The sequence below is a fragment of the Arvicanthis niloticus genome, chromosome 7 (assembly GCF_011762505.2).
Source record: "Arvicanthis niloticus isolate mArvNil1 chromosome 7, mArvNil1.pat.X, whole genome shotgun sequence".
Lineage (NCBI taxonomy): Eukaryota > Metazoa > Chordata > Mammalia > Rodentia > Muridae > Arvicanthis > Arvicanthis niloticus.
In genome coordinates this window covers 11798434-11816521 of record NC_047664.1, presented here as the reverse complement: position 1 = coordinate 11816521, position 18088 = coordinate 11798434, and the positions used below count along the sequence as shown (strand labels likewise).

The 18088-nt window shown below is 43.7% G+C and overlaps 1 protein-coding gene across 1 annotated transcript; it reads left to right on the top strand.

Moving 5' to 3' along the window:
• Positions 1–4588: 4588 nt before the first annotated feature.
• Positions 4589–6775, top strand: Ccdc185 (coiled-coil domain containing 185). Its single transcript, XM_034509443.2, has one exon. It carries the CDS (start codon positions 4709–4711, stop codon positions 6692–6694), a length of 1986 nt encoding a protein of 661 aa, XP_034365334.2. The 5' UTR covers positions 4589–4708; the 3' UTR covers positions 6695–6775.
• Positions 6776–18088: the final 11313 nt, after the last annotated feature.

Here is an 18088-nt window from a genome sequence, read left to right as displayed (position 1 = left end):
ATAATGCTGAATTTTGAAAATTATAATTTGTTGTACCATCCAGGGATTAACAACAAACAAAACAAAAACTCTTCTGACCTAAATAGTATCCTCCTAGAAAGGGTGACCTCAGAGGCTGGAGAGATGGCTCAGTCAGTAAAGCACTTGCCTTAGAGGTGTGAGGGGTAGTGTTATTCCAGTAATGGAGAGAGAAGAGCTGGAGACAGGTGGATTCATGGAAGCTCAAAGATCAGCTAGCCTGGTCTAGCTGGACAAATTGATCAGCTACCCTGGTCTTCCTGAAGAAATCTCAAGCCTGGGAGAGATCCTGCCTCATATGAAAGATGGAAGGCACCGAGGACCAATACCCAATTTTGTTCTCTAACCTTCATATATGTGTGGTGTGTGTGTGTGTGTGTGTGTGTGTGTGTGTGTGTATGTGATTTCAAAGCAATACATTTGTATAAAATAAAATCTACCTGTGTGCTGAAAGCCTTCATTTACAGCCTAAGCACTGGGAAGTTTTCATTACTTAGAGAAATATAAACAGATAGTGATGGAGAGAGGGTGATCGATGGGTGCTAAGTAGCAGTCATGTGACCACAGGGTCTCCAGAGCTAAGCACAGGAGGCGACCATAGATGACAGGTGTGTACAGTACCTGTCAGAAAGGGAGACAAAGGGATTCACAAGTTCCACAATAGAGGAATGAAAACTGTCTGAGGAGACAGATTTGTTTATTCTGATCTAAATATCCCACAATGCAGGAATAGATCAAAATATTTCACAGTATCCCATGAATTCGTAATTTTTATATGTCAGTTTAAATAAACTTAATCTCTTTCACACAAAATAACCATACCATAATGCATATTACGTCCCCATGTATGTAAATTTAAATCTCCTAGAATTCATATCAGAAAAAAAATAAGAGGTATAAAATTAATTGTGATCGTATATTGCATTTAGTCTGATGGGCTTAAAATATGATTGAAAAAGTAACCAATGTAAAATAAGAAGCATTGGTAGATTTTGCTATTCTTCCTGTTTTGTTTTTAGAATCCAGTGTGTACTTTGTTTATATTTGGTTGTATTTCACTTCACAAGATTTATTTCTGTTTAGGTGTGTATACCAAGTATGAGCCAGTGGAGGCCAGAAGGGGTGTCAATACCTGTGAGCTGCCCGACATCGGTGCGAAGAACAAAACTCAGGTCCTCTGCAAGAGCAACAAGTGCTCTCAACTGCTGAGCCATCTCTCCACCCCCATTCCCCCATGTGTGTTTAAGCACATGTCAGTTTGAACACTCTATGTTCAAATGCCCATACCACATGTGACTTTCTGATTTCTCCCCTTTGACTCATCCAAGCATTAAGAACTATGCGGAGAGATAGAGAGAGAGACAGGCAGAGACAAATAGGGGGAGAGAGAGAGACAGATGGACAGATGGAAAGAGGGGGAGGGAGAAAATGTTTCAAGTTTCTGCAGGAACTATAAGCACACAGAACCCAGGGGTTCAGTTGAGTTGTGGGGTCAGAGCGGGTTTTCAATCCTCCAACAAACTCAGAAAGAGAGGGCCCAGGTCTTAATTTGGCAGAAGGCCACATTCTGAGTCACACAGTGCAGTCCGTTGAGGACTTCACTGCCAAATAAAAAAGAGACTGGTTGTTCTCAGCATTGAGGGGATGCTTGGCAGCTTACCATCTCTTTCCTGTGCTCCTGGGAGCCCTGACTTGACTCGAATGCTGGGACCTTCCAAGGAGTCATACTGGGATATGGAGATACAGGTGTGGTATGCTCTAAGGCCCAGAGCCCTCTCCCTAGGCCCCTCAAAATGCTTTCTCTTTGTGTTTCACAAGTACATCCCAGACATTGTTCCTGGTTCTGTGCTGCATTTGCTAGCCACTAAGGATTAACAGTGAAAGGGAGACCTTCCCTCAGAGAGAGTGTGGTGGAACCTTCCTCCCAATGACCCAGATGAAAAGAAGCCTGAGGAAAAAGCAATGTTGCTCGCTGGCCTTTGCTTCCCAGTGGTTGCGTGTGCTCTGACCTTCACATGTACACTGCGGCACACTTAAGTGCATGAACACACACATATACACAGTGGCCTGCTATGATTTTAGTGCTCAGCTTTATATTTGTTATTACAAGTATTTGTGTGTGCGCACACGTACCTGAGTATGCCGACGTGTGCATGTAGAGGTCAGAGCACAAGTTGTGGGAGTTGGCTGGTTCTACCATATGGGTCCCAGGAACCGAACTCTTAATATAAGACGTGACAGCAAGTGCCTTTACTGACTGATGTCCACCCTTATAACGGCTATTTAGTGTGAAGTGACCATAGCCATTCTGAGTTACAGCCACTGTGGTTGCTCCTGGGCTGGCTGCCTCACATAGTCTTTTAGCTTTCAATCATGTAAAAAGCTTTTGGCCTTGTGGCACAATGTTGTCATCTACAAAGTTCATACTTGAGAACTGGGTAATGGAGTACACACACACACACACACACACACACACACACACACACACAGAGAGAGAGAGAGAGAGAGAGAGAGACAGAGACAGAGAGACAGAGAGACAGAGAGATGGAGAGACAGAGAGAGACAGAGAGAGACAGAGAGACAGAGAGAGAGAGACAGCTGTGTACACACTCCAAACAAAATTTTAAGTAAGTTAGCCATTTTATATTGGGCTATATTTATAGCTATTGGAGGGGTGGTCTCAGAGCTACAGGTGGAATGTTTCTTAATGAATAAGCCAATAGAAAGACTTTTACAAGTTGAATCCTGGTACCATAAGCACCTGGTACCACAGCACTCACCATTGCTGTGAGATAGACCAGGTACACTCTGACTTGATTGAAGTCACTTTAGTCCTGACCACTATCTAAGACTCCTATTTCTAACCCAAATCAAGGGAAATCCACTGTTCACATTGTTCCCTGGGACCACACATTTGCCAGCCAGTCCCTACCAAACCACACTTAGCGCTGTCCTGGGTCTGCCTGCTACTGCCTTCTGTCTCACAGAATCTTGGAGCCAACTCTTGCAAACTGCAATGAAGTTCTGGAACATGTGGGGAGCCGACAGAAGCAAGATGTTATCAGAGTGTGCTCAGCTGTTGTAGGCTAATGTAATCAAGTCTCTTGTCAGGGTATATGGCTCAAGATGGCTGCAAGGATGATAGCCGCCTGCTTGGGTGTGTGAGACTTAAAGGTGTGTGACTTAAGGGCATGACTTAGAGATCACATTTAGAGACAAGCCCTAAGGGCACGACTTAAAGGTGTGACTTAAAGGCGTGGCTTAGAAGTCTGACATATAAAAGGCAAGAGGCAGACAGAAGAAAGCAACAGATTATTAGGCACTTGGGAGTACAACTTGGAACTAGGAATTAGGTTAGAGAGTACAACTTAGAGTACAATTTGGAGTAGGAATTAGGCATTGAGGAAGAAGACACTTGGACTAGAGAACTCAGAAGAAGAATTATTAGACATTAGGCACTTAGCACTTGGAAGAAGTAACTTGGAACTTGGAGGCACTAGGGACTAGAAACTAGGGACTAGGAACTCAAGACTTGGGACTTGGACTAGGAAGAGAGACTAAAGAATAAACAGGATTGAATCACACTCTGTCTGGTCTCCATTCTTCGCATCCATCCTCATTCTCTCTCTTGCTGAACCCCGACCGGCAGACCGGAGCTGCTTGGGGCAGTGCGGGCTAACAAGTTAGTCCCCAAGGCTTTTGGCAGTGCAGGTCCCAACATTGACAGAATGGTCTGAGACATTTTGGCCCCCAAACGTGGGGTAGTACAGTTCTCAACATTTTTGGCACCCACCGTGGGGCAGCTCGGGCCACAACAGAAACAAGCATACCAATGTCTTTTATAGGGGCTCTACCATCACAGCTCAATCATCTGTAGACAGTCCCTACCCCTTAATGCCGCCATCATGGTGATTAGATTTCAAAGCAAGCAGTTTGGGGGCATACATTCAGGCCATAGCTGAAAGCGGAAGATCCAGAGTCACTTGTCTCTTGGCAAGGGGGAAAAAAAGTCTCACAGGGGGGGGGGGCAAATGGCCAATAAATGAAATCTTCGAGGGGCGATTTGAAAACAGTGCAGACAAAATTCATATTTTGATTTTTTTTAAAGCTGTAATTCACACATTAGAGGAAAATCAGAATTGCCTGTTACTGTCCTAAAGTTGACAAAGGTAAACGTGAAAGCATCCTTTGGGCTTGCTGAAGTCCAGACCAGTGTGCTTAAGGGTCTGTTTCCTTTCCACACCTTACATGCGCAGATTAGCATTTAGTGAGGTTGGTGAGATTCTTAGCCAGTTAAGGGCACTTGTCTCAAAGCCTACATTTGACCCCTGTAAAGAAAGAACAGACTCCTACAAGTTGTCCTGAGCTGCCCACACGCCGGTCATGGCTTCTAATTCTAATCGTCCATACATGCATACACACAATAGAACAAACGTAAAAATAAAGAGAGATGTGATTCCAAAGGGCTGGCAAGACCTTCCTTCCTCGACACTACACTTTGCCCCTCCCTCCCACTGCCTTCTATTTTTAAATTGAAGCCTGGGGCTCCCACAATCCACTAATTCAGGGACCTGAAACACTGATGCTGTCACGATCCTCGTTTCTAAATACCACCCTTGTTTCTTAGACTTCCAGTCAGCTCATCAAAACCTGAGTGCATTGAGGCCTTTAAAGACCGGATGGCCCCAGGATGCATTGTGAAGTGTCAGGAGCGTCACAGGCCACATGGATCACAGGATCTGAGCGTGGGCTGGGTGTCCACAGTGGCCCCCTGAAGGTCCGCCGACCTTCGTGTAGACTCTGGGCCAGCCGGAAAGGGAGCATGGCCGATTTCCATCTCTTCTCCCCACAGCCCTATGGGGAGCTCGGGGAACCCTTGCTAGCTGGAGAGCAAGAGTTAGAAGCCCAACTGGGCTGGCCTGAGCTGTCTCTGAATCCCTGGGCCCAGACTACAGGCGCAGAGATTGAGACCGAGGTGCCCTGGGTGCACCAGAAGTGTTCTCCCACCGGGCGGTCACGCCGGCGTGGGTATATCACCTCTCCCCGAGAAAGCCACAGCCTGACACATGTGGCCCGGAGGCCCTCGGACCGAGCCAGGAAGCACAGGTCCGGCAACCTTCACCTGGAAGAAGCCTGCGGGGAGGCACCGACCAAGTCCAGCAGAACCTGGCAGAAGCAGCAGCAGCAACCACCTAATCAGTCCGGTCCTCGATACCCTACAGCCTGGGGAGATTCGTCCCCGCAGTACCCGGGGAAAACGTTCAGCTCTGCGGGTGCTGGGAATTTGCTTGTAGAGAAGACACACACTGGAGACCGATGGGCAGTGCCGGTGTGCAGACATCTCTGGTCCCCATCCTCGGTTCTCACAGACAAGTCCTCTGTGCACTCCCAAGAGTTCTGGAAGCAATCCACATGTGTGTGCACCCAGAATAGGAGTGACCATGACCGGACTGAGTCCTTAAACAAGTACAACCGGCCCTTTGCCTCCTGTAAAGAGAAGAGTAGCCATCACGCTCAGGTCCTCAAGAGCAAGCTGGACGAGGCGGTGATATCTTTCAGGGACCATAAGATCCTGGCCCTGGTGCTGAACAGGCTCAAGAAGGCCCAGAGGATGCGAGAGCTGCAGCAACAGGCTGCAGTTGCCTGGGAAGAGCTGAAGCGCTCAGACCAGAAAGTTCACCTGACCCTGGAGAGAGAACGCAGGCTGCTGCTGCTGCAGAACCAGGAGCAGTGGCAAGGACAGAGGGGACAGCACAAGCCTCAGAGGTGCCATGGCCATGAACAGCCTCACCAGAGCCACAAGCAGCAGGGATCGCGGCGAGACCGACAGGCAAAGAGCGAGGTTCAGTTGGAGAACGAGAGTGGAAGAACAGTGCAAGTTGACAGCCCGGAGACCCGAGGCCTGGACAAGATGGACAAGGTGCAAGCTCAGGCCGAGCATCTCAAACAGTGTCAAGCACAGAGTCTGCGGGAGCAGGAGAGGGTGCTGCAGAGTGTGCGGGACCTGAACAGGCTGCAGCTGCAGAAGAGGCTGGAGGCAGCGGGTCACAAGAGGGAGCAGTATATGATGGAGAACCCGAAGAAGGTCCAGGAGAGCAACCTGAGCACGGTTGTCAACTTCCAGGCCCGCAAGGTTCTCATGGATTGCCAAGCCAAGGCGGAAGAGCTCCTCAGGAAGCTGTCGCTGGAGCAGAGTTCCCAGGACATCCGAGAGGCTCTGGTTAAGGGGCGGCACAGAGAGCAGCAGGGGAAGGTCCAGACTGAGGCAGAGCAGTTCCAGAGAGTGAGATGGCGTGCGGAGGAGGCAGAGGAGCTGCTCCAAGTGAGCAAGCGCGTGCTGGCAGAGCTGGCTGAACAGAAGATCAGGCAGCCCAGGAGTCATGCGCACAAGACCACTAAGGACAGGGCGCAGCACCTGCAGGAGCTGAACATCCTGCGGGAGAGGAACCATCATATCTTGAAGCTGAAAGCGGAGAAGGAGGAGAAGTGTCACATTGAGGGCATCAAGGAAGCCATCAAAAAGAAGGAACAAAGGTTAGAGCAGATGACCTCAGGGAAAGACCCCATTTTCCAAGAATATCAGAAGGTTCCTCCAGCCTCCAAGATAAACCGCTGCTTTGACCAGGTGGCAGCAGAGACCCAGCTGCCCTTGCACCAGCAGGGTGGAGTCTACTGAGAACCCAGGAGGGAGAGGGCACAGCCTGGCAGCCAGAGACATCATCATGCAATTCCGCTTTATAATCCGATTTTAATCGAGCACTGATTTTTTTTAAAAGTATATAAAATAGCTGCATTTTCCTCCCATGAATTAGTCCACTGATCCGATTGGATGATGTAGATGGGGTTAGGGAGAGAGTCTGGAGGGTGGGGGAAGTGCGAAATCCACGTGGGTTTTGAGGTGGACAAAGGTGGGCTGGGAGAATCTCTAAGCAACTAGAATGAGACACTGGTATAGTGTAATCCTTTCTCCAGAGCTCACGGTACACTTTTAAACTTAAAAGCCTATAGTATAGACACTCAATTAGTCTAGTGTTTGCCACAGACCATCACTCTATTCTTTTTCTTTCTATGGAATGATGTTCTGTGGTTAAACGCTTTTTTCTTTCTTTTCTTTTCTTTTCTTTTCTTTTCTTTTCTTTTCTTTCTTGTGTTTGTAAATGGCTGCACAGTTCCTCCCAAACTGAGGGCTTTTTTGGACATCCCTACTTGTGGCAATAAGAAGTATTCATAACACCAGGACTGTGTCTGTACTGTCCCACCACAGTCCTGGCATCTAAGAGCTCAGTGAAACCCAATTGGCACACACCTATAATATCAGCACTACTGGCTATACTATAGGCCAGCCTGGCTATACAATGAGTTCCAGGACCAATGTGGACTACACAGGCCTTCTCTTGAAGAGAAATAAACACTAGTTTATATTTGGCCATTCTTGGAAGGGGTTCCTCCTATCCGGTCATATACATCCAGATTCTATTGGCATTTTCCTCTTTCTTTCTATTTCCCTTCTCTTTCTTCTGAAGGAGCCACGAGATGTCATTCTGTCTAGCCACATTGTATCTAATTAGTTTAACGAGGCTCTGAATGAGTGACTAAGTATGACTCAGTAATATGACTTTTTAAAGATGAGAATCGAGCAGCTATAGAAATCATCCCACCCTATCAGTTTTTATTAAAAAAAAAACAAACAAACCCTTTCTTAAAAAAAAAAAAACTTGATATAGGTTTTTAAAAGTTATTGTTATTATTGTATGCATGTGGGAGGGCACCTGCTACAGTGTCCATGTGAAAGTCAGAGGACAACTTTATGTGGGTTCCTCGGGTTTGGCTCAGGTTGTCAGGCTTACATCATGGAGGAGCAAGCACCTTCTTGGGCTGTGCCATCTCACCAGCTCTATGGTGAAATCTGCATGAATGGCAGAAGGGAAAAGACAGTGTCCAGTGTCGTTAGAGGAGTTATGTCATATTAACTCTGAAATAGCATCAGACAAAACCAGGCCGGGATTCATACAGAGGTAGGTGTGGCATCTTCTCTGTCTATACCATGGATCTCCATTCTCTTTCCTTCCTGTCTTAGGTCCCCTCTACCTGCCGTCCTGAAACAGACCCACTATAGTACCTCATTTCTTCACCCAAACATGCTCATGGAGACCCCTGTTCAGAAATGCAAGCACTCACAGATCAGCATCCAATTTCCAAAAATTGCTCTCTTCATGTTCAAGTTAATCCCATGTTCTAGCCATGGCAGCATGCTATCTGGTATTCTGGGGTCACACTTACTATGCTTCAGACCAACTTTAACATGAGTCTGGAGTTTCCTGTCAGTCTTAGTTTCCTTGTCTGTAAAATTACTTGAGGCAAGCCTTGCAGTGTAAAAGATAACTAGGTGAAATCATCCATGCAAGGTGTTTGGCAAAGTATCCCAGAATCTAATACTCTATAATATAATACGGTCTCCCTTATTATTATTAATGTTGATGCAGGCCCTTGTCACCCCTCACCCACAGCTTGATGCCTTTTTACCAGCTGCTCCTCCCACCAGGTCTAACTTTGGTCCTCCCCGAGCACAGTAGCCTCCCATCCATCTTGCTACACAGGGGAAGAAGAGAAGGAAGAGGAGGAGAAGGATAGAGGAAGAAGAGAAGAAAGGAGGAGGGGGAGGAGGGGGAGGAGAAGGCAGAAGAGGAGGAGGGGGAGAAGGGGGAGGAGGGGGAGGAGGCAGAAGAGGAGGAGGAGGGGAGGAGGGGGAGGAGGAGGCAGAAGAGGAGGAGGGGGAGAAGGGGGAGGAGGGGGAGGAGGCAGAAGAGGAGGAGAAGGGGGAGAAGGGGGAGGAGGGGGAGGAGGCAGAAGAGGAGGAGGAGGGGAGGAGGGGGAGGAGGAGGCAGAAGAGGAGGAGGAGGGGGAGGAGGGGGAGAAGGAGAATAGAGGAAGAGGAGAAGAAGAAAGAAGGAGGGGGAGGAAGAGGAAGAGGGGAAGGGGGGAGGAGGAAGAGGGGGAGGAGGGGAGAAGGAGGAGGAGGGGAGAGGAAAAGGAGTATAGAGGAAGAGGAGAAGAAGAAAGGAGGAGGGGAGGGGGAGAAAGGAGGAGGAAGAGGAGAAGAGCAAGTCTGGGAATAAGAGAAATTATATTTTTAAAAATGATCAGAGCCTCCATAATTCCAAATATTTCAAATTTAGTGAAGAAATGGGAGATAGAGACAGGAAGGCTTCAAGGCTTACCATTTTGACAGTACAGCTAAGTCAGTGAGTTCCAGGTTAAGTGAGATACCTGTTCTAACACATACAGAAGTGAAGAGTAATCAAAGAAGTACTTGACATTAACTTCCGGTCTTCACATATGTACACATGCAAACGCACATACATGCATACAGCACATACATCACATGCAAACGCACATACATGCATACAGCACATACATACCTGCAAGAAACCCCCAAGATCCAAGTTCTTGTCTAAAAAAACACACCTCACTGGCAAAACCCCACCCAGACTGTGGGTCGAAGACTGGAAATCAATACACCAAATAACAGGAGCCAAGAGCAAGCGAAACATCCATGCTCAGTATTTAATGGGGCAGGCTTGAAGCCAAAATTAAAAGAGATTAAAAAAAAGTCAGTACAAGTTACTAATTTAAACAATCCATCAGAAAGATATAACAATTGTAAAGATATATGAACCAAATATTGAAGCATCAACTTCATAAAAAACACATTTCACATCAAGGGTCAAAAATATCTAGACACAATCATTGTGGATAATTCCAATACCCTGTTCTTATCAACAGAGAAGACACCCAGATGAAGAGACATCTCAGGAACTGCATAGATCCACTGGGCAAGAGACAACCGCAGACCATTTCCCACAGAATGCCCTCAGCAGCCGTGGAACTAACCCGAATATAGGTTGTAAGACAAGACACATTAGATACAAAAATGTAAATGATTTTTCAGTCTTTTTATCTCATAATGGAATAAAGGTGGCAATGAATAGCAGTAGGAAGTTACAGATACTCCGTGAACAAATGGAGAGTGGGCAGATCACTGGAGGAGATCTTAAATTGCTGGAGTCAAATAAAAGCACAACTTAGCACAACGTTGAGATGGAAGAAAGAAGTTCTCAGAGGAAAGCTTTAACTCTAATTACATTAAAAATCAAAGAAGTCTGAAATAGATAATGATATATACCTTAAAGTCTTAGATAAACAAGAACAAGTTGCCAACCAAAATCATCAGGAGAAAGAAATGATACAGATCACGGTAAAAATTAACGCAATGGAAACCAAAAGAATAAGAAAGGACTGGGATGAAAGAGCCGGCTTGTTAATAAACAAAATCAACAAACCCTTGGCCAAACTAACCACGAGAGAGGGAAGACCCAAATTAATAAAATTTGGGGTGAAAAGGGGCACACAAATATTCATTAGTGAATAGTATGTATAACGATATGTGTAAAAACCTCAAAAAATTAGGAAGAACAATGCTGAACTGTCATATCTGATCTCAAATTTTATCTCAAAGCCATAGTAACAAAAACTGTTACTGGCACAAAAACAGACAGACAGACAGACAGACTGATAGACCAATGGAATAGAAGATCCAGAAATAAACATACAAGCACAGTCACCTGCCTTTTAACAAATGTGCCCAAACATAGAGAAAATACCTTTACAACAAATGACACGGGGTTGGGGGTGAGTACTGGATGTCCCCATGTAGTACAATGAAACTAAATCCCACCTTTCACCCTGCACATAAATCATTTCCAAATGGATCACAGGCCTTCATGGGAGTCTCTAAACTTTGAAACTTGTAGAGAAAACATAACGGATAGACTTCAAGACACAGGTGTGTAGGCACCTGTGTAAAGGTGTAAAGACTTCTGTAAAGGACTCCAGTAGCTTAGGAAATAATAACAGACAAATGGCCAGGAAATGGGGTCTGGGGGGGGGGGGAGGCTCAACATCCTTAGCCATCAGGAAAAGACAAATTAAACCGAGAGTTTGATCTCATCCCAGGCTGCCAGGAGCCTCCCGGCCAGAAGAGGGTAGTGGGGGTGGGGAGGGGGAGGAAGAGTAGGACTCTGGTGATGGCTTTAAAGTCTGAGGGTCTCAGGGCTTTCTGGCTCACTGACCTGTATTGAAATGTTGATGATAACTTCTAAAAAGTCCTAAAAATGTCTTCCTCCTTCTGAGGATAAGAGGCTGCAGGCTTAGGTGATTAACACCTGTAGTCTAACAGAGGATTAGGCAATGTGGCCTTTGTTCTATCTCAGCAGGAAGCTTCCAGCTAGTCAGAAGTCAGAGGAAGAAAAGTCACTTAGAGATGTGGTTATAGCATTTACTACTAAGTTCTTAAAAGTTTTCTATGAAAGTTATCTAAGGGGAAAAGTGGAAAGATCCTAAGCTGGGAAAGGGAAAAATTCTACTCTATCTGAGGAAAGGGAAAAAACTCTGTTCTATCTATTCTCTCTGCCTCTCATCTCTTTGTCCTCAGTACTTGTACATCTTTCAGAATACATGATCACATGTTACAAAGTTCATCACAAGTTCACACCAAAAATCAAATCATAAATTAAAATTACAGCAAAGTTTACAACAGAGAATGTTTACATGCAAATCCATTAGGAGTAATTATCTGGCTAAACATCCATCACCTGTCACAGCTCCACGGGTTCACTGAAGGTTTAAAACTATAACTAAGTTATTAGTGAAGTTTTGTATAGATAAACCCAGGCAATATTTTATCTTCTGTCCCAGCACCTATAATAAATTGTTAGTTCCCTTTTAATGACCTTTGGTTAATTATTGTACAACCTCTTGGAATGTGCTCTGAGTAGGAGAAAGTCTGGTTACTATCTAAGAGCAATTAACTAGTGATGCATGGGAGACTAGCAGAATTCTCATGGCAGTTTTGACTATCAGAAAAGGACCTAATATCAGTCTTGTTATAAAAGAGCTAAATAATCATTGATATAAATTTAGGAATTATTATAGGATCATCATTAAGACTTAAGAAGTCATCTATTTGTCTATATAGCATCACCACAAGACAGTACATCTTTGTGGATCTGCATAAATCTGCTCCAAAGGGTGTGCTATTACTTAGTGGTTGTTATATTTGTTTAATAATAATAGAAAAAGCATATTAATAGCAGAACTCTTTCCTAAAATAAGTCCCTTACAGCCTTGCTGAATAAGGCCCCACTTGTTGCAGATTATACAATAATCCAAGGCAAGCCATTTCAGGATGATCATCTGCTAATTATTAGCTTGTCCCATTATGGCTTCTGACACCAGGCATAATGGCTGCCATCAGTAAAGCAAGTAGGGGCTCCGCAGCTTGCATAGCACCAGCACTTAAAAGCCAGCCAACAATAAGGGAGCCTTCAGCTCAGCTCCAGCTTGATATCTCTATATGCTGCATCCAGAGAGTGTGGTGTCTTGAGCAACAGGCTCTTCCTGTCTAGTTCTGGTGGGCAATCAAGAGCAGTGGTAACAGCCTGTGTTGTTTAGGGGGCACTGGAGCCCCCTGAACAACAATTCATAAGGAGGTATCTCACAACTAGGAATTTATTTAACAACATTGCTTCTGGGAGCAGCATTAAGGTCTAGATTTAAACACATACATGCATGCGTGCACGCGCACATGCAATTTGGGAGAAGAGACAGAGGATATGACCAAAGTACAAATATGTGAGTCATAATAATACTCATTAGTTTGCTTATTAAATATTTAATTGTGAAGATCTGTTCATCACGTAAGCATACAAAGACAATAGGCAGAGAGAACCACAACCTTATGGTAAAATTCTCCTATGAAGAAAACAATTCTAAGCATGTATGTACCAAACAACAGAAATACCAACAGTATGAAACAAAAGCTAACGAATCAGAAAGAGAAATCAACAAATCCACAATTACAATTGCATATTTTTATAACCTCTCAATAACTGATAGACCAACTAAGCAGAATTTGAGAGGATAAAGAATTTAAGAGAGTTGTAAGACAAAAGGGCCTAATCTATATTTGCAGGAGTCACCAACAAAAGCAAAATATACCTTTTCCCCGTAGACTATATCCCAAGCTATAATCTATTATAACCCAATACACCCGTTAAAAGGGTTGAAATCATACAAAATAATAGAATTAAATCACAAGTTTTTTTTTGTTTTGTTTTGTTTTTTTGTTTTTTTTTTTTGTTTTTTTTTTTGTTTTGTTTTTTTTTTTTTGTTTTGTTTTTTTTTGACAGGGTTTCTCTGTGTCCTGGCTGTCCTGGAACTCACTCTGTAGATCAGGCTGGCCTCGAACTCAGAAATCCACCTGTCTCTGCCTCCCAAGTGCTGGGATTAAAGGCGTGTGCCACCACCGCCCGGCTAAATCATAAGTTAATATCAAAATGAAACAGGAAAACTTTCAGTATTCAAAAATCAAGCAAAGCACTTCTAAGTTATCCATAAGTCAAAGGGGGAAGTCTAAAGAAAAATTTAAAAGTACATTGATCTGAATAGAAAGAAAAACTGTCAGATCTGTGGCACACAGCTAAAGCCAGCTGAGAAGAAACTCAGAGCATCTTGTGCATTTATCAGAAAAGGGAGAAGTCTCAAATTAGTGATATATGATTCCACTCTAGCAATGCAGAGAGTGAGCAAAATAAAATGATAGCAAGCATTAGAGAGAACAAAAGATAGAAATCAGTTGAAGACAAATATGATAGAGAAAAATCCATGAAACAAAGATTTGGTTCTTTTATTTAAAAAATTCAATAAAATTGACAAACCTTGAGAAAAACTAACAAAAACAAATCACCAATATCATGAATGAAACAGCTATACCACAATAGACCCTACAGAAGTACAAAAGATTAAAAACAAGGTAAACGGGTTTATCAGATTGACAATTTAGATAAAAAGATCAATTTCTCAAAAAACGTTAAATACCACAACTCACTCATCAAAAACCAAACTTTAAATAGCACCACAATTAATAATAATATTAAATTTACAATTTAAAAACTGCTTCTCAGATCTAGTCTAGATCATTGAATGTAAGAACTTTATTAATGCTAAAAGAAGAAATGACATCTGTTCTACACAGCTTCCTCCAGAAGACAGACCAGCAACGAGCTTTCCAATTTATTTCAGGAATTTGGTATTCTCCTAATACCAAACCAGCCAGAGGTCATATGAAATAAACAAGAGGTAGATGGATGCTCCTCATGGGTATATACATAAAAATTCATAAAATGTTGGCAAATTGCTTTCAACAGCATGTAAAAAGAAATACCGACTACGACTAAGAAAGAGATATTTTAAAAACCCAAGATGGTCCATTCATCTAAAGCCATCACTGTAGGGGAGCCAAGGAAGCAGACACCTGAGGAGCCTCGGTGTACTATACCCACAATCAAGGTCAGTGAACTGACGTGTGCATGCTCAAGGTCAGCTCACTTTTTCCACTCTTACTTATTTTGAGATCCCTTGTCAAGGTACGGTGCCACACAGTCTTCCTCCCTCAATACTGTAATCAGCATAATTCTTCGTGGACATGCCGACGACCAGTCTGAGCTAGACAACCTCTCCTTGAGACTCTTCTGAGATGATTTTAGATTACGTCAATTTGACAATTAAACCTAACCATCACCAGATGTCAAGTCTCTCCAAAGTCATATGTAGGATTTACTGAAATCCTTGTGCTATTTTGTAGGTTTTGATTTTTTTTTTGTACGTATAGATAATTCTAAAATTAATCACGTTGGTGCTGAGAAAGAACACCCTGTCTATTGCCTACCTTTCATAGTACCGGAAGTACTGTGCAGGCTGCTGGTGGGGGTGGGGCGTGTGGAGTGAACAACAGCTGGGTAACAGCTGTACCCTGTGAACTGGAGTGTGGCAAGATATGTTCATGGGTGCAATGTGTCATGGCGGTAGGGTAACCAATTGCTTTCTGATGGGATTTAAGGCCAGATCCACGGGAGGAAGCCCATGCCTGGTACTGTTTAATCTAGCCAATACCTCATGGTTGAGGCGCTCACAGGTCCCCCGGGGTGAACTTACTACTATTCTTTTGCTAATGGGTGTGCCATCAGACTGCCTTCTAAGTTCATGACTCTGCCATCAGATTAGTGCAGCCCTCAGACCTCATCAGAAAATTTTCTTTGTGGAGTGGGGCAAATAGCGGTTAACAGAGAAACTCACAATTGGTCAAAGTAAAGAGTCAGTAAATCGCTCAGCTAACAAATGTTGAATCTATGTCACAACTCATCCCAAGACTCAGGGACCGCAGTGTAAGAGAAGGCAGAAAAGTTTTAAGAGTCAGAAGTTAGGAGGACCATGGCAGACCAGCGTCTTCTGGATGTGTTGTGGCCTCAGCAGCTGTGGCTGCCTGTATAAGATCTGCACAAGATCAAGCCTGTGGGCCTTCTAGTGTGGAATGGAAAGGGTATGAGCCCACCCCTGAGGACCAATGGAAAGCTGATAGGACAGTTGGTTTTCTTTAAGGGTGTGGCTCCTGGTAAGTGGCCACGCTCCCGTGGTCATTATACCTCACACCCAGGAATATATGGGCAGCACAAATTGTAGTGAACGTGTTAATCGATTTTTTTTTTAAAAAGAAAAATTATGGTAGGTTGGAGGTGAGGTGGATCTGGAAAGAGTTAGGAGGAGTGAATGTGATCAAATACATTATATATAAAATTCTCAAAGAATTTATAAAGCTACTTAAAATGAAGCCATAATAAGATAGTCTAATTTGTGAAGCCGAATAACTAAGAGACAGTGACAGCATCAAATGCTGGCAAGGATGTAGAGACACCGGCCACTCAAACATTGCTGCGAGAATGTAAAATGATTTAACCACCCTGTGAGACAAAGCATTTTCTTTAAAAAACAAGGGTTTTTCTTAAAAAACCACCACCCTATGCTCCCCAGCAATTGCATATAAGAACATTTGTCGGAGAGAAATTAAGATCTCCATGCATCCAAAAGTCTACAGAGGAGTGCTTGTAATACCTTCAATTGTAGTAGCCCAGCAGTTTCCCAGGGGCTTCCAGTTCAAAGATTAAACAGACTGTGGAAAGACCAAAACGAACTCACCAGAACCCAGCAATGCAACATAGATTATTGCTATGCACATCAAAATGGATGAGTCTTGGAGAACTATGCTGATGAAAACAGCTGGTTTATAGGGGTTACATGGTATGTGGTCCCACCACAGCAATATGACTGAAATGACAGGCTTGATTGCAGAAATGGAAACACGATTAAGAGTTCCCAGGGCTCATAGATGGGACAGAGTTGGGAAGGCACACAGGCAGTAGAGGGAGGAATGCTTCAGGAAGTTCTAAATCTTGTCTGTATTATTTATTGCCAGTGTTCCGAGTGAGATTTGTATCATGGCTTTTAAGCAGTTAACATGAGAAACTGTAAAAGACGTTCAGGGCTTGTTGCAGTATTCCTACGACTCGGATGAAGAACTGAAGAAATGGTTCAGCAGGTGAGAATGCTTCCTGCTCTTCCAGAGGACCCAAGTCCAGCAACATGCTGGATGCTCACAGCCCAGTGTAACTCCATCTCCAGGATCTCTGACTCCCAGTTCTGGCCCCCATGACACCTGTATGCATATGCATGCATGTCTGCATACATTTATGCATAAATAAGAAAAAGATACAGAAGCGATCTCAAAATAACAATATTAAGACTACAATAAAACTGACATTCCCACGCACTGCTCATCGTATCAGAGGACCTTGAATTCCAAAAGAAGAACTATGTTTGGTATAATTTATCAATACAAAGAAAAGCCACGCCTTGCTAAGACCTCAACTAATGACCTTCGTTATTGACTAAAATGTGAAGTGGAGTCCAAGCTTCTTTATAACACTTAGATCAGTGGACAGTGAGCCAGGAAAAGTGAGCTTGGTAAAAATAATTGCCACCAAGTAAAGTCCCCGGTGGCAGAGGCTGTAATTGGTCATGTTTAATATTGCCCGAAGCCCTGATCAATAAATAACAATTGATCTCAATGTAAGGAATCATTTTTTGTTAATCAAAAGGAAAAAAAATATTTGCAAGCAGCAACTTGGTCATTTAGAAAGCCGATTGCAAACTTGAATAGACGAGTAAATTGTACGGTAAAAAGTCAATTGTAATGTATTAACCCTGTTTTTGTGACTTAAACATTTGCATGTAGGTATATATCAGATCCAGATGAACCGGGTCGATGTAGCCTACCCTCTGATAGCCAAACCTTATCAAGATCTTGGTACATCCCAGGTATTTTATTATCTGTTGTAATTATATAGGGTATTATATATTATTATTTGTATAATTAATTATATAAAGTATTATGGTCTTTCACAGGTAAAGGACAGCAGCATAACACTGAAGTTGGACAGAAATTACTTGTTATTGCATATACTTGATAGAGGTGGAATTTGAACCCAGGTCTTTTGAACCTTGCATGCCATCTTTTTCCATCTGGCTTAGCCTTTTAGCAATTAAGTCCTTAGTAGGTAAACTCTGAAACCAAACTGCCTGTGGTCAAAGTGAAGCTCTAATGCTGAGGCAAGTGAGTGACCCTGGGCAAGGCTCTCAACCCATCTGTGAGGGTTCATCTCCATTGTTAATTTGACTTCCTTTAGAATCTCTCAGGGGGAGTGAGAGCACTTTCACAGAGGTGACTGTAGGCGGCAGTGTGGGCTGGTGTCCTGGATTGGCTAAAGGGGAGAGAGAAAGCTCCCCAAGCACTAGCGTCTTCTGTCTCTGACTGCAGAGGCCTCATGCTCCTGCCACCAGCCTTCAGTGTCTCGATAGGGAAGTTTCTCAAACTGTTGAGTCCAAAGGAGCCAGCCCTCCCTTCCTAAGTTCCTTTTGTCAGGTATTTTGTTACAGTGATGAGAAGAACAGCCAACAAACCATCCATGCGTCAGTTTCTTCACACAAAAAACCTAAGTGCACAGCCCTTGAGGTTGTGATGTTTAAATGAATGAATGCGTGAAAGGAGTGTACAACAGGATGGGTACTCTGCCTTAGTTTTATTAGAAATAGTCCTTGGGTCTAACACTGGTCAAACTTT

Coding starts and splice junctions, on each gene's coding strand:
- Ccdc185 (XM_034509443.2), top strand. CDS start 4,709: ATGCATTGTGAAGTGTCAGGAGCGTCACAGGCCACATGGATCACAGGA.